This window comes from Dermacentor variabilis, chromosome 5 (genome assembly GCF_050947875.1).
Source record: "Dermacentor variabilis isolate Ectoservices chromosome 5, ASM5094787v1, whole genome shotgun sequence".
Classification (NCBI taxonomy): Eukaryota; Metazoa; Arthropoda; class Arachnida; order Ixodida; family Ixodidae; genus Dermacentor; species Dermacentor variabilis.
In genome coordinates this window covers 84,502,278-84,519,812 of record NC_134572.1, presented here as the reverse complement: position 1 = coordinate 84,519,812, position 17,535 = coordinate 84,502,278, and the positions used below count along the sequence as shown (strand labels likewise).

Genomic DNA, 17,535 nt, shown 5'->3' with positions numbered 1-17,535 from the left:
TGGACTGGATCCCAAGGGAAGGGAAGCGTAGCAGGGGGCGGCAGAAAGTTAGGTGGGCGGATGAGATTAAGAAGTTTGCAGGGACGGCATGGCCACAATTAGTACATGACCGGTGTTGTTGGAGAAGTATGGGAGAGGCCTTTGCCCTGCAGTGGGCGTAACCAGGCTGATGATGATGATGAAGGGGAGGTTCATGAACAGTTTAAATTAAGGCTTGAAATACATGGTTGTCTATGAACAAGTTACAAAAAGTTAAATATTTTGTTATATCAAGAATTTCATTATATTTAAGTGCGTTATATCAAGGTTTAACTGTACTGAGACTATTTTCTCGTCCAATCAAATATGAATATCTGGAAGAATTTTGCTTTAAATATGAAATCGAATACCACATCTTGTATAACATAGTAAAGTTCAGTAAGAATATGTCACTTAGAATAATTCAAGAAATAAAGAAAACAAGGGGAAAGAAGAGACGAGAAAATTGCTTACCGAGCCAATCTAACAATGACTGTGAACGTTAGTGCATTACTGTTGAATCAGTTTAGCGACACAACGTATTGCCATCATCGAAACAAGTAATGTATGAGGCATGTAATGCAGCGGGACTCTTCATGCTTCCCTGAGCACACATGGTGCCATCTAGAGCCATCACCGGAAAACCAGCACGTGGCCTCCAAAACGCATGCTGTGACAGCATGTGCCGACACTGAGAAACACGTCATGTGCCAATCAGGCTCCTCTCTCGCACTTTTTTCTGGACACACTGCACCATCTAGTGGCACTGCCGAGAAGCCTGCACGTGGCCTCCGAGATGAGAAGCGTGGTGTGCCGGTGCATGCCAAGAATTGTTCCCTCGCTTGGCCGCACACTCAGTGGCATACACCCAGTGACCCACATTGGCAAGGGGTTCATTTAAGAGCCGCAAATACCCAGTGCATTCATGGCACAGTCTGCTAATTCATCAGGTAGCTGTTCTTCATGAACCACTATGACATGGGTTTGATTTCACTCGGCTTCTGAGAAATTCAAGGGATCTTTTTCGTCATTGCAGAGCGGCACATTTACAGTGGCACATATTATGGCACCTATCAGCTATCAAAGAGGTTCATTAAAGACCAGCACAGACCGAGTGGCTCATACCTAGTGCTCCAAGTCGGCATCAAAGAGTTTCTTTGAACAGCGGTACCTACCCAGTCCCACATCTGCAGTTACCCATATCGAAGTAAAAGAGTTTAGTTGAAGAGCACCATGTATGTACACATTGCCACATACCCAGTGACCCAAGTTAGTCCAATGGTTGGTTTTGAACCCTGTTACCGCAGCACAGCATCCCGAAATGCCAACCATTCAACCTCCGAGTACCCAGTGACTCAAGCAGGCGGGAAACCGGTCAGATACAAACATACATACATAGATAGATAGATATCCCCTAGAAAGTGCATGATGTTGCCTAAGAATGCTTATGCATTAAAAAGGGTGAGAGTAAGCAAAACATACCTGCTTCTTCGGCATACGTGATACTTCTGGCTTGTCGTCGAGGTCATCACTTGCATCTCCAGCAGCCGCAGCTGCCCTTGTTCGGACACCCACTTTCCTGCTAGCCCTAGCAACACTGTGCTTCTCTCCACCAACACTGTCCTCTACAGTCTCATCAAAAACGACAAATGCAGCTTTCTCTGCCTTCCCCTTCCCTTTCTTTGCAGTGCTTGATGCCTCAGCTCGGCTCAAGCTTTTCAAATACATGTCCATGGGTGTGTCTCGACGCAATTTTGGAGCGTTTGGGACTTTGAGTGGCACTGTATGCCTCTCGGAACCTCTTGGAGGTGACACAGCATCCATGCCAATGGTGGTAGTCGCAGCAGCGTGCTCGTTGGTATTGGCAATCCACAGAGAGGTGCCCTTGAGGTCACCAGAAGAGTCCTTGCTCTTGCGAGACATGGTGACCAGAACTTTAACTTTTTGGTGTGCCAGGCTGGCAAACACCTTCCAATGGCTCCTATTGCCACAGCCATTCAGCGAGACAAGCTTGAGGCCCTCGTCCGCTTTCTCAAGTGATGTCAGGTAGCTTTTCCTTTGGAGGTAAGCCTCCGAGAGGTGCAGGAGAATTGTGGTCTGCAGGGTCAGGAGCTCACCCCAGGCTCCTACGGTCCTGTTCTGGCCGCAGAGAAGGGTCTTTGAAAGGCGGCGCTTAAGGAAGGATGCCGCAGAGGACACTTCCTTCAACAACTTCTGCTGTAACGAGCCCACAAGGTCAAGCAGCATCTCTAAACCGCCGATAGCCGCAGTGACGTCTCCAACTGTGATGTACAGCAAGCACTTGAGGAGGTCACGCTCGATCCACAACTGCCTAGTTGCATAAAACTCGCACAGCTGGCAGCTGCAGTTTGTGTTGTGAATCTTGTCCAGATTAGGGACTGAAGGCGGAGACTGCGGCACTGTCTCCTGTTTGAGGAAGAGCACTACGGCCAACGAGTGGCTACGTGGGGGGCATGGGTACTTGTCATATGTTTTTTCACCGATGTCTGTGCTATCGGTTATGTCTGTGTTTGCCACAGTGACAGCTTCTTCCCCTTGGAGCTTACTTGGGCAGCTGAAGTTCTTTAGGTGCAACATGAATTCTACACGGGAGAGCTTGTGTTTGACATCATGCAGCTTCTCGCACAGCAGATCCAAGTTTGCAATGAGCAAAACAAGCCTTGCACATCTGTAATAGGGGGAGAAGAATATGTTTCAATGATGCTTTCTCTCAGATTACATATAAACGGATGTGATGACATTGAGCAATGTTTAGTGGCACAAGGGCCAGATGTGGCTGGAAAGTGCCATGCCAGTGGTGACAGGTTATCAGTGAATTTTCATTGAGACAGAACAATGAACTTTGATAAGTAGGTGAAACAGGGCCGTAAAAATGCCTAAAGACCAGTCATTTAAGTGCATAAAATCCATAAATATTAAAGTAATGACACTGTAGGTGGTGTGTACTATTACTATAAAATGTATGTTTGTGAAGGGACGATATACTAAAATGAGTTAGTGGCAGTAGCCCTACTGTCTCACCTGGGTCCCTAAAGGCACACTAAAGGCAAAGTCGATGTGGACTGTTTAAATACCATTCCAAAAACCTCAGAAGGCTTGTTTCGTGCCAAGAAAATACTTAGTTTACGAGAAAACTGTATCTGAAGGGTCCGAATATCTTTTTCGAAATTCAAATCTCCCGCCACCCAAATGGGAGAGTGGTGATGTTGCATATTCCATCACCGCCCTTTGCTGTCATCGGTGAGTAAAACGGCACCCGACAGACAACAGCGCCAAGCCATGACAGAGCAGCGAATTCACCACTGCAGCTGCTTTTTGGTCAAGTGGCGTAGACCGTTCGGGCATCCCGCGACATCACATGGAAGTTGAATTCTCTGCTACTTGCAGTATATGCGAGTCTTGCGAGCCAGCAAGATCAGCAGAGCACTACGTAGTCAGGAAAGTACTGAAACACGAAAGCGTGGGCGGCGCAGAGTCGAAGAGCACAAAACCTTTCGACCACCCGCATCATTGTGAATGGGAATTTCAGTGGGTTCTTTTTTCTAAACATGAAATGGAACTAGACAAGCATTTATTTCATCTTATAATACAATATGAGGATGTTTTTTGCAATGAGCAGCTGAGTACTAGTGACAGAATTCAACTCGGGAGTGCTTTCATCATCGGGCAAGTGCTTGAATGTCCTGGGGGAGTCTCTAATCATGTCCTGCATTTACCTCGATTTCTCGATTATTAAGGCTCTGTTCGCAATAATATTGACGCCTTAGAGATTCTCGAGCACTAATCTATCACTGTAGCTTGACTTAGTATTTGCCTTTAGTGTCCCTTTAAATGCAAGGGCCAGGATGCCCCATGTACTCTACAAAAAAACCACTATCGGAGCAGCACCTTGAGAGAGGGTGCACTACGAATGTCTTGGGCTAATGACATGTAGCACAATGTTGTTCAGGAAATTTACAACATTTTTCATCTCAAAAAACAGTTCTGTGCCCAGGAACGATGCTGGATGAAGGGGGATATGGTGTCGGTAGGCCAGGAAAAAGTGCTTTTTCATTCAGCTTCTGTCTCCCGACACTCCACAAGGAAGTGGAGGACAGTCAGCCTTTAACCATGCCTACCACAAACCGGGGTTGGTCACGAGTAATTCTTTATTCTATACGTCTGCCTCACATGAAGTCTACAAAACAGGACATCAGTGTGTTGCAATCTTCATGTGGGTGACAAAGTGCCTAACTGTGGGGTAATCAGATGAAGTTTATTAGAGGTTTTGCCACCCCACAAGCATTGCCAATAGCCTATTTTTTATGAATGCTTTAAGTATATAGTGAGTACAGCCATAGAATAATTTGAAGCTTTTGTTGCTGTGGGTGTGGTGGTTTCGTCTGCTAGCATATTTCTATCAATCCATCTGTGCCTTGGCACCCAGCACATTACATGCTCATTAGATATGCGTGCCATACACAGGAGTGAACATAGATAATTTAGCACCGAAATTTTTACATACAAACATTTCCCTTACTGCAGGGCAAAAATGAGACCAATGAGCATGAAAATGTCTTATATTGGAAGCAGAACCTTTTGTTTGAACACACAAGCTTTAGCAAGTACACCGACATTTGAAAAAGAAAACTGGAAAGTAACTGGATAGCTCTATAGCAAAGTTGCATGTGGAAAGCAGTAGTATTAGTGAAGTATGCATATAAAACATGCTTCTGATAGCTTGCAGTTTACAGCACACAAGAAGCATACAGCAGGCATATTTAAAGACTTTACTGGGGGGGGGCTTTAGTTTACAGCATGCAATTTCTTCTTCAATGGTCAAGTACAGCAAACTATCATTGAGACAAGCACTTTCACACAACATAATGATATCACAATGTGCATTTACTGAGAGTGTGGAAATGACTTCTCACATGACATTCCATGTAGAGTCATCTGCTAGGTCACAGACATCATGCAGATGCAGCCTTGCTTTTAACACTGAAAACTAGGGTAAGTCAGAAAGCTGCAACTGAACTCAACAATTTTAGTGCATTTGAATACAGTTGCCTTGACAAAGCCATTGCTTTCAGTTAGCCTGCAGTCTATCCAGACAGATTTGGCAGTTTCAGAACTGGACTGCCACAAATAATTCAACATCTGCATAGGTGTTGCCTGCATAGGTAGCCTCGATTCCACTGACTTGCTTCTGACAGACAACTGGCCCTGCGACAAATGCTGAAATGAAATATTCTAGAAAAAAAAAAAGCCTGTCTCTTTCCAGATTTTCTGGAACTGCAGCAATGCTAAGTGACTAAGATATTGCTGACATACCCCAATTGTCAAGTTCTTGCTGGTTGATAAACACCTTGGTAGTAAAGATCAAATCTTCACACCAAACAATTCTGCACCACGATTCTTAAAGGGAAGCTGAAAGCTTTTCCAGAAAAAATGAGTGAAGAGCAGTACGTCGTGGTTTTCAACTTTCTGAATTCGAATATCGCATCGAAATTGAGCGAAAGAAAGCGCAAACATATTTTATTTCGACGAAAAGTGCAGCAGCAGACACGCCCAGCTCGCGCGCCTCGTTTTCGCCTGTGATTGGTCGGGCGCCTCGTGACGTCAACAATGGTGTTCGTGCGGACCGACTACTGCCGCTACACACAAAGCACGGTTCAAGGTAGTTTGGTGGTGTTTTGCTGAGACGGTCATAGAAAATTTCGAGAGCTTGCGTTTCTCTGAGGAGTTCAGCGTTAAGTCCAAACTCTACGAGAGCGATTTTGTGCGCGACGGTGACGGGCGACGGCTTCGAGCGACAAAACGGGCCGTCGCTTGAACAGATCACTCGGTGTTGTCGCTCGATCGCTCGTTTCTAGAAATCTAGAACTCGTCACTCGTCGCCTGGAAATGCTACGAGCAACTAGCCAATAGTGCGAAGCCGAAACTGGATGTACATAACTCAAATACTACTGTTTGTCGCACGGAACGAGCAAACTATTGAATTTTATACGTGCAAAAATAAGAACCTAGTGCAAGACCTTCAGAAATATTTTATGCTCCTTCTTCAATAAAATATCACTTAAATTGATAAAGCATGCGTCACGCTAGTTTCGGTGCGTATATTGCTGCCCTCATACCGGGAAGTTGTCGCTCAAAGCCGTCGCTTGCGTGGAGTTCGGCTTGCCGGCGATGAGTGAACGCGACAGACATCACCTCACTTGTCACGCTGTCGCTGTCACGTGCAAGGTCACTTGTAAGGGGTTTATAGTACTTTACTCCCTACATGTACGAGCCGAGTGCGAAGAGCCGGCCTCTCCAAGAAGCAAAAAATGGTGGTGCAAGCACTGCTTTCCACGCGAACGAAGGCGAAGTGTTAGCATCTCCTTGTGTTGGAAATGTTCTTTGGCGAGTATGTTTTTTGCTGAGCTACATTCAACGTTCCAGTGAGTACGTTTCCAGGCAAACAACTGTAGTGTTATGTTCCTGCATGCCTCAACGTAGAACGTAAGCAGTGATGCGATCTTCGGCATTTGTGCGCTGCCCCAAAGCTGTTGGCAATCTACACAGGCGGTTTAAACGCGGGAAAAGTTTACTGGCTGTTGTAGCACGTGTAGTATAGAACCTTCATTAGCGCGCCATCCGCACGCTACTCGTAACCGGCGAATTCCGTCAGCTACGTGAGATGGTCGGTTTCTCTATGTGTGCGAGAGAAGGGGGAACGCAGCGTCCTAGCGTGAGCAGGCTTTCCAACACATGCAAACTTTACGCTTGCACTGCGTTATGGTAGCTGCATGCAGGCTGTTTCACAACACACGTGCGAATAGAAAATTCGCGGCGCTTGGCGATGAAACCTGCGTCAAGGGTGGGAGATAAACATGCACGTTCCGTTCAGCGTGCTATATATATATATATATATATATATATATATATATATATATATATATATATATATATATATATATATATATATATATTTTTTTTTAGGAGAACCCAAAGCATGCATTATTGACAAACTCCGGTAGTAATCATCACGGAAGTGGTTAGAGCACAACACTGTTGTTATTGAGCGCTTGAATTTGTTTCGCTTCACAGCAGCCTCCCACTTAGCTGAAAGCTTCTTGTCTTTCAGGAACTAATGGAACATCGAAACATCGTTGCGGCCGCTGGTGTTTGTGCAAGCGTAGGCTGCACAGAACGCCGGCATGATCGGCCTACAAGTTCAATTGATGCTGCGCACGTCAACTACCACTCCTATATACACACAAACAAAGGAATGTAGGGTCGAGCGAAGCAGATTAGGAGGGCACGCACGCAGAAATAAGCCCGGTCAGGCACGGTCGCAGACACTGCGAAGGAGCGGAACACCAGTGTTGACGTCACTACACCGCGGTTTCCGGTCTCCGCTCGCATCGTCAGCGTCAGCAGCAGCGCTCGGCGCTCGACGGGGGGGCGGCGCTACAGTGCAATTTTAATCGACAATTGCGTCGCTCCTAAGTGAAAAATCCCCCCCAAAATTTTACCTTCATGGTTTATAAGGTTCCCGCATGCGTATATGAGCGTCTTATTGAATTCGACAGACTCTTCAGCTTCCCTTTAAGGTACAGTACCAAGCAGAATAACAAAAAAAAAAAGAACAGAACGCCTAAAATTTGGTGTCACTACCCTACAGTACTTAGCTTATGAGAAGATAACATGACATGTCAAATGCAGTCAGCTATGTACCTTGTTGCCGAGACCATTACTTGGGCTCTACGAAGATATTCCTTGAGGAAAGCGTAGGCCTCCTTAGCTGCTCCGATGCTAGTGTAGAGCTGTCCCAGAAGGGCTGCAGAATCCAGCAACATTCGTTCCAGTGTCCACATTGTAAGGACGTCACCTGCAATGAAGACAGTAACAGCTGTTCAACAGAGGTTCTGTACAGACATTTTTTCTGCAAGTTTATCAAGTTTCCTAATGCCATGACGTACTGTATAGACTCGTGTAAGGGCTGCATCTTCTTTTTTCCCCAAGACTTTGACAAGGTGAGGCCCTTACATGGGACCGGGCAATTTTTCCGACTACAAGTTTCTGACCGGGAACTTGCATGCTTTCCCACAGAACACCTTCCTCGATTTGTTCGTTGCGGCGTGCTCCTCTTTTGGCTTCAGTCACCTACATTTACTTGTCATCAACGCTGTAGTTGCAGCCAGCTGCTCGCTTGCTTCCTTGGTGTCAAATGCTTCCTTTCGATTGCAGACTCCCGGCACCTGACAGATGAGCTCACTGTGATGTGATGAGATGAGCTGACAATGAAAACTAACCGCACAAAGGAAAGATGGCACCCGCGACTTGCGCAATGCGCATTGGGACAGAGGAGCCAGTCGTGGCCGCGCCTCGCACAATCTGATAGAAGCACACAAAAGTGCAGTGTCCGCGAAAACTTATTGATGCGAGGGCATGGCATGAGCGCACTGAATGCGATTGCTTTGTAGTTAGAATTCCCTTTTCCAAATTTTGGCCTGGAAAGTGTGGTACAGCTAATACATGGGTGCAGCCATTACTGGAGATTATACGGAGATTTCCCCTTTTTTTTTTGCTAATATGTGCTAATACACATGCAGCTTGACAATATCATACATGTTATGATCAAGTGTGACAGGTTCATGATATGCTGCCCCACAGGGGCAGGTGTGCACATAATGTGTGCACATACTTGTATGAGTGAGGTCATGCAGGCACGCGCAGTGGGAACGAGTCAGACATTTGGACCACTTCATGACACTCTTTTCCACTTCATTATACTTTTGCTTCCAAGCTGTAGGGTTAGAGGCTTTCATACATTGGCGTTTCTTGATCAGATCTTTCGTATCCTGCGATAGCTTACCGGTATCCTGTCTAACGAAGTTACCACAGACTTCTATTGCACACTCCTTAAAGATGCCCATAAGATTGTCGTTCATTGCTTCCACATTAAGGTCCTCTTCTTGAGTTATAGCTGAGTACCTATTCTGTAGGTTGATCCAGAATCCCTCTATTTTTCCTCTTACCACTAACTCACTGATTGGCTTCTTATGTGCCAGTTTCTTCCGTTCCCTCCTCCGGTCTAAGTTAATTCGAGTTCTTACCATCCTATGGTCACTGCAGCGCACCTTGCCGAGCACGTCCACATCCTGTATGATGCCAAGGTTAGCGCAGAGTATGAAGTCTATTTCATTTCTAGTCTCGCCATTTGGGCTCCTCCACGCCCATTTTCGGCTATCCCACTTGCGGAAGAAGGTATTCATTATCCGCATATTATTCCGTTCTGCAAGCTCTACTATAATAAGTTTCCTCTGCTTTCCTAGAACTTATGCCATATTACCCCACTGACTTGTCTCCAGCCTGCTTCTTGCCTACCCTGGCATTGAAGTCGCCCATCAGTATAGTGTATCTTGTTTTGACTTTACCGCCAATTCCACATCGCCGATTCGCCAATTCCACATCTTCATAGAAGCTTTCGACTTCCTGGTCATCATGACTGGATGTAGGGGCGTAGACCTGTAAGACCTTCTATTTGTACCTCTTATTAAGTTTCACAACAAGACCTGCTGCCCTCTCATTAATGCTATAGAATTCCTGTATGTTACCAGCTATATCCTTATTAATCAGGAATCCGGCTCCTACGTAGTTCTCGTCTCTCCGCTAAGCCCCGGTAGCACAGGACGTGCCCACTTTTTAGCACTGTATATGCTTCTTTTGTCCTCCTGACCTCACTGAGCCCTATTATATCCCATTCACTACCCGCTACCTAATTCCTCCAATAGCACTGCTAGACTCGCCTCACTAGATAACGTTCCAGCATTAAACGTTGCCAGGTTCAGATTCAAATGGCAGCCTCTCCGGACCCAGAGATTCTGAGCATCCTCTGCTGCATCACAGGTCTGACTGCCGCCGTGGTCAGTTGCTTCGCAGCTGCTGGGGACTGAGGGCCGTGGTTTGATTGTTGTATTCATATAGGAGGTTGTGGCCAAGTACTGCACCAGGGTGGCCAATCCTGCTCTGTTGAGGGAGTGCGTTACTGGTTCTGGTCACCGGAATCAGGCTGCACTCCAGGCCTGTTTATGCAATAGAACTGGCAGAACTTTCCAAGTTAATCAACAAGCGTAAGACAGCTGACATAAGGAAGTATAATATGGATAGAATTGAGCATGCTCTGAGGAACGGAGAAAGCCTAAAAGCAGTGAAGAAGAAACTAGGAATAGGCAAGAATCAGATGTATGCATTAAGAGACAAAGCCGGCAATACCATTACTAATATGGATGAGGTAGTTCAAGTGGCTGAGAAGTTCTATAGAGATTTATACAGTACCAGTGGCACCCACGACGATAATGGAAGAGAGAATAGTCTATAGGAATTTGACATCCCACAAGTAATGCCGGAAGAAGTAAAGAAAGCCTTGGGAGCTATGCAAAGGGGGAAGGCAGCTGGGGACGATCAGGTAACAGCAGATTTGTTGAAGGATTGCGGGCAGATTGTTCTAGAAAAACTGGCCACCCTGTATATGCAATGCCTCACGACCGAGCGGAATCTTGGAAGAACGCTAACATAATCCTAATCCATAAGAAAGGGGATGCCAAAGACTTGAAAAATTATAGACCGATCAGCTTACTGTCCGTTGCCTACAAAGTATTTACTAAGGTAATCACAAATAGAATCAGGAACACCTTAGACTTCTGTCAACCGAAGAACCAAGCAGGATTTCATAAAGGCTACTCAACAATAGACCATATTCACACTATAAATCAGGTGATAGAGAAATGTGCGGAATATAACCAACCCTTATATATAGCTTTCATTGATTACAAGAAAGCATTTGATTAAGTCGAAACCTCAGCAGTCATGGAGGCATTACATAATCAGGGTGCAGACAAGCCGTATGTAAAGATACTGAAAGATATCTATAACGGCTCCACAGCCACCGTAGCCCTCCATAAAGAAAGCAACAAAATCCCAATAAAGAAAGGCGTCAGGCAGGGAGATATGATCTCTCCAATGCTATTCACAGCGTGTTTACAGGAGGTATTCAGAGACCTGGATTGGGAAGAATTCGGGATAAGAGTTAATGGAGAATACCTTAGTAACTTGCGCTTCACTGATGACATTGCCTTGCTTAGTAACTCAGGGGACCAATTGCAATGCATGCTCACTGACCTGGAGAGGCAAAGCAGAAGGGTGGGTCTAAAAATTAATCTGCAGAACACTGAAGTAATGTTTAACAGTCTTGGAAGAGAACAGCAGTTTACGATAGGTAGCAAGGCACTGGAAGTGGTAAGGGAATACATTTACTTAGAGCAGGTAGTGACCACGGATCCGTATCATCAGACTGAAATAATCAGAAAAATAAGAATGGGCTCGGGTGTGTTTGGTAGGCATTCTAAGATCATGAACAGCAGGTTGTCATTATCCCTCAAGAGAAAAGTGTATAATTGCTGTGTCTTACCAGTACTCACCTACGGGACAGAAACGTGGAGGCTAATGAAAAGGGTTCTACTCAAATTGAGGACGACACAACGAGCTATGGAAAGAAGAATGATAGGTGTAACGTTAAGGGATAAGAAAAGAGCAGATTGGGTAAGGGAAGAAACGCGAGTTAATGACATCTTAGTTGAAATCAAGAAAAAGAAATGGGCATGGGCAGGACATGTAATGAGGAGGGAAGATAACCGATGGTCATTAAGGGTTACGGACTGGATTCCAAGAGAAGGGAAGTGTAGCAGGGGGCGGCAGAAAGTTAGGTTGCGGATGAGATCAAGAAGTTTGCAGGGACACCATGGCCACAATTAGCACATGACCGGTGTAGTTGGAGAAGTATGGGAAAGGCCTTTGCCCTGCAGTGGGCATAGCCAGGCTGACAAATGATTATTATACTTTTGCTTCCTAGCAGACTACCTAGTCAATAACCTCTCAAGGAAATTGACGATTAGCTTTCTCAGTTGTCTGATATTGGTGGTAGATCTCGCCACGTAAGCAACACCACACTGAAAGGAACTCTCACTGCACTGAGACCGTGGTTTCAAATACTATAACTATACAGTGCTCTCAAGTCTGTACAAACCTGTCTGATGATCTCTCAAAATAATACTTTATCCTTTTTATGCAAATCTAGCTGCAACTGTTCCTCTATAAGGCGTGCACAAGGGTCCACCTCAAGCAGTTTAAGGGTGAAGGTCAGGGTTCACCCCATTTTCTTATGGCATGCTTTGAGGCAGTAGCATACCTGTGAACCTGTGAGCTTTAACATTAGCAAAAATCACCTGAACATGACATGGGCAAAGGGGAAAACGGCACACATTTATTTTAAAGTTTGTCCTAAGCACACACGTTTGTGGGATACATACAGACTTTATTAGCGGTAATTTAACTATAGACACAGCATACAAGCAGTACCAAATCTGGATGAGCAGAGACTGACAAGTAACACATTGTGTTTAGATCAGCGACTTCTTCAGCGATTTTGCTTTTGCCAATTTTTCCTGCTATAGGAACTTTTCTGAATAAACTTGCTAGAAGGAAATCTTCTGATGGCAAAAGGGCACCAGAGAAGTATTTCAAAAGGTACAATTAGGCCTAGGGAGTGATGAGCGAAACTTCTGATGAACAAATTTGTTAAGCTTGACGCAACATTTGTAAAATTGTAGAACAAGCCCAGATTAGTAAACTTCATCCCTGAGTGCCTAGTCTATTTTTGAAAATATAGCACTATTTTCATTTGTAAATAGTTGAGGAAGAGACATACTGTTTTCCTTAATATGCCCTTAGTACACCATTTTGCTACGGGTCTTGCCGAGACTATCACACTATGTTCTTTGCCAGCTGCATGATATCTGATCTATTCATGGCCAAACTTGGACAAATGCTGAACGTAGGAGATACTGCTATTATGCATGCACCTTCACTTTTTCTGTCCTGCTTCGTATGTTTCTCAAACCTGACTTTTGTGTGTAAGCTTTACAAAAGAATGGCGTAAATTATTAATGCATGATGTTTAATATAATATACATCTTAATAACATTGCAAGAAAATCAATGCAGGTGTACTTCATGAAGTACGCTGTGCTTTCATACACGCTTTCAATGAAAGAGAACCAGAACAGAAGCAAAAGTGCTGCAGTATAGGGGGAGCATCGCACAGTGTAGCCAAACCGGATGTGTGCACCCGTGAATGCTAATGACAGAGGACAGCCCAGACTATACCTTCAGTTATGCTCCGGCCACCCGCTCTGCTGTTTGCGTTCCATTTGGTGGCGACAGTATTTATGTATGCAGGAGAATTGAACAACACAAACATCTCAAGTATTAAATTTTGTGTCAGTTGTCCTTTAAGAAGTTGGAAAATACAGCCTTTATTTTCGATGACCTGCACCAGGTTATGCCGTCGTAAAGGCTTAGCATACTTTATAAAGTACATGATCCTAGCATTCAAAAGAATAAAGTGCAATTCATTAAACTTTCACAACACAGTTGCAGTGTTAAGAGATCATTGGGTACCAAAATATCAATAACATCTGGCTGGCACATTTTCCTTGGGCCTTAATGGGTTTAAAAAAAAATTTGGAAGTGTTGGCAAGTGTACAGCAGCATATGGCCCCTAAGAAACAGCCTGCGAAGCTGTTTCAGAACAGAAAATTCAGCGTGCAACCACTCACATGGCTCCCCATCGACATTTTCCCTGAAGTGGTGCAGGACACCCTGGGATATCCTCAAGGCTTCTTGGGCAAGGATGACAGGAGTGTCACACTCGAGGAACCCATTGGTGTGGAATGGCTTGCTTATTGTGGCAGGCAGGAGCGAGTACTTGCAGACGAGAAGCTTTACCTCCGCCATGAACAGCAGGGCGGACTTGTTGTTCTTCTGGAGCAGCGGGTGCTTGAGCAACTGATCCAGTAGCTGAAAGCCTTCAGTGAACTGAGGGGGAAAAGGGGAAGTGTTTCTTATTGTGGGAACATGGGCACACTAAAGTGGCATAATAAAAAATTATTTGCTGCCGTATACTAGTCTGATCAACTGATACAACAAAGACAGCAAAGTTGAAGCGTTCTTACGGCCTTGAGAAGTACTAGGGGTCTATTTGCTGGCTGTTCTTAGAGACAATTGATCACCAACAATGTTTGCACGTTCTCACTGATGCCATAGCTATACGGCCATGTCGGGGCTCCCCCGAGGACTGCATTGCTGGCTGCTCTTTACCACTGCAGCAGTACAAACTCCTAGCTGACCTCCAACACAAAGCCAGTAAAACACTACACGAAAAAAAAAATTACAAATTACTGGCAAATCAAATCATGCAAGGAAGGTGTCTATTCATTTGAGGTGTGCGCGAGGTAAGTTATTTCATGGTCATTGACATTCAGCTATCGTTGACAACTGGTGCTTGTACCGTCTGTCTCGCCTTCCTTTGTCCAGTCTATGGTGCTTCATCGTAGTCAAATTAGTAATCATATTTCAGAGCGAAAATTTGTGACTGCAATGCAGGTTGTGTTGCAGATTGATACTGAGCATGCCACCTCACACTCACCGTACAAAACAGCTGCATAACTACCCTTAACAGCTTCGCTGGAAAACTACCTTGCTAGTACACCACTATTACTGAAAAAAGAACAAGCACTGATGTCCTACCAATGCTTTTACTGGCATAGCCTGTCATAGGTTTTTCCTCTAAGCCACTCCACCAATGTTAAAATAAAGAACAGCTGGTGGCATGACTACACCTAAAAAACACGGCTGTGCCACAAGCTGCTGCGATTGGCATGAATCAGTCATAACACATTAACCACACTGTAAAACCTTATCCACAAACCAGTACCAAGGTGAAATAACTTAAAGGGGACCTGAACCATTTTTTTCTTTTTTTGAAGAGGGGAAATGTATTTGAAGTTAAGATAGGCTACTTCAAATATACCTTGCTACAAAAATTACTTCAATGCATTCAGCAGAAGCGGAGTTATTGGCAATCAAATATCCTCTTCGCTGTGCTCCCATTTCTTCTTCAATGCATTGCACTGTGAAGGCCACGGGAGAGCAGCGTGTGCCCACAATGCTCTGCCTTCTAAATGCCATTATGGTGCGCAGTTCAAATTTGGTCTTGGATGTTAACAGCGGACACCACTACTTCCGAGTTTGACGACGCGTCAAACGTAAGCCAAACGCAGTTGTCCTCAGTCAGCTGCAGTGTGCTTAGCCAGTGGACTCGTGGCAGCACATAACTGCGGTCTTCTACGCTACGTATAAGATTGAAGCTACATAAAACTAGTGCGTATGTGCAGCATTTGCTTTGTGCAAGACAGGGCTTGAGTGCATGCTCGCACTCATATGCTCCAGTCTGACCATGCCGTGTGCTTCGGACTAGCTTTATCCTTCCCCAGCTTGACGAACGGATAGTAGCCACATCCAACTTCCGCATTTTAAAGCACTATCAATAAGTCTGCCGAAGCGTCCAACCATGAGCGGCCAAGAGTGAGCGCGTGCTGGCAAGCGTGCGTGTGGTCTTACCTTAAGTTTTGCGTGGTTCAAGGCTAGTTGAGCATTCAAAACTAGTCGAAATTTACGAGACCTGCCGGCTATGATACCGATAAGCTGTGTGACAAAGTTTAATTCCTATGCGGGCAACCGTGGTCAAGTACACGGGAGAAGGCGATAGTCTGCTTTTTCCGGAAACGTGTAATTATTATCGAAATTCAAAAGCGCATTTTTGCTTGCTTCAGCCTATTCATTGAACTTCAATAAGTACACACAGTAAGAGCAGGAAGAAGCAGACTGGTCCAAACACCTTCTTGCTTGACATCAGCTATTGGCCAATAGCAGCCATGTATAGGAAACCGCTTTATTATGAAATAAAGTGTCCAGAAGAGAATTAGAAGTGGACTTCTGTTCAAAAGAGTATTTAAAAGAAATGCGACTTCGCACTCGGCTTTAGAGTTCCACGTGCTTCGTATGACAGCAAAGCTTGGCTAAGATGTTCACAGCAGCGTATGCTATCCGCAGACCTTTTTCACGAAGCCCGAAGGGGTGGTTCAGGATCTTTTTAAAGCAAACCCAGTGGTAAGAAGTGAAAAGTCAGGAGAGAGAAGGAAGCAAAAGCCGTGTCTTGCCACTTTATTGCTGGGGAGTACAACTTCTGGAAATGAGGGCCACTCTGACTAGAGTCAGCACGTAGTTGGTGGGTCTGCCACTAAATACAGTATATATCCGCTATGGGGGAATGGCCAAGAGTCTGATGGAATTAAGCGAGTTGCCATTACATAACGTTTACTTGTTTACATAACGTTTACTTGTTGAAAGGAGACTGTGATATGCATCTGCAAATGTTTACTCCAACTGATATCACACCAAATAGTGCAAGACTAGCTGCGGATAATACTGCGCCAGTTATTGTGTTAATGCTTGACATTATGAGAGAAACTGCAACTTTTTTGTTAATATTACAAAGGAAACTGCCTGAACAAGACAGTCGGAAAAATACCCTCTCTTGGTTGTAGAGCAGGTGGGCCTTCGCCAACACAAACCGCAACCGCGGAAGACCCTCGTCCAGCTGACCGGCCGTGGCCTCAGTCTGCCGAGCCACATCAGCAGCTGCATCCACCAGGCCCACCTTGATCAGAGCATTGATGAGGTAAGAGGCAGCAAGCACAGTCCCCTGGTTCATGCTTCTGTCCGTGGCCACGGTGTACCACAGGGTTGCAGCCTTGACCTCTTCCAAGAACTGGTTGATATGGCGGAGAGTGCATGATGGTTTACTACTTTTGTTAGCTCCTACACACTGTGAAAATTTTACAGAAGCGTGAAGCAATTTACGGTACAGTAAAAGATGCTAACAGCATCAAATGTATGAGAGACTGGGTGGAAAGCCCACAGGATGTCTTTAATAGGGTCCCGTATTGCCAGTAATCAATTCTACAAGCCTTCAACAATGTAGTAAACTACTAGATCCTATCATGCAACTGCTCTGTGAAAAAGTTGGCTAAAAATGAGGTGTACGTCAGAATCAAGTACAAAAAATAGCGTCAACATTTACCAGCATCAAACGACTACGAGTCTCACCAGGGCAAACTTTCAATTTCAAAGACAGTGGTTGATTACACCTAGGACTGGAATGTTCAGCACCTAATTTAAGAATTCAGCTGCAACTAAACCACATTCAATTTATTTTAGCAAACTGCACACTTATTTCAGCATAGTGCTTATTTAGCAAGGCATTTATAGTACTTTCTTTTTTCAACAAATTTAGATCCAGACATGTGCTGCAGTGCACAGCCTCGCTGCAGAACATTGAGAAAAGCCCTTTACACATTTTAAACAAACAGGCAAGAGGTTCTCACCCTGAACGATGAAGCATACACCTCACAAACCACCTTGACGTGCTCAAAGAACCAGCACTCCACCAAATCACGAAACATAAGGCTCCATTCAGATGAAGGCCGTGCAAAGGCTGTGCACCACATTTCCAGAACCTAAAAGTATAAAAAGAAAGAAAGCAGATGCCATAGCGAAGTTCTACTTCACA

At 44.8% G+C, this 17,535-nt stretch overlaps 1 protein-coding gene across 1 annotated transcript in view; it reads right to left on the bottom strand.

Moving 5' to 3' along the window:
• Positions 1–17,535, bottom strand: part of Sse (extra spindle pole bodies like 1, separase) — a 100,958-nt gene that overhangs the window by 38,030 nt on the left and 45,393 nt on the right. The window contains exons 12-16 of the mRNA XM_075693045.1: positions 17,351–17,482; positions 16,495–16,734; positions 13,682–13,940; positions 7,741–7,894; positions 1,501–2,707 (exon numbers count right to left, since the gene is read on the bottom strand). Coding sequence (XP_075549160.1) covers positions 1,501–2,707; positions 7,741–7,894; positions 13,682–13,940; positions 16,495–16,734; positions 17,351–17,482 — 1,992 coding nt within the window. The remainder of the gene's footprint in view (positions 1–1,500; positions 2,708–7,740; positions 7,895–13,681; positions 13,941–16,494; positions 16,735–17,350; positions 17,483–17,535) is intronic.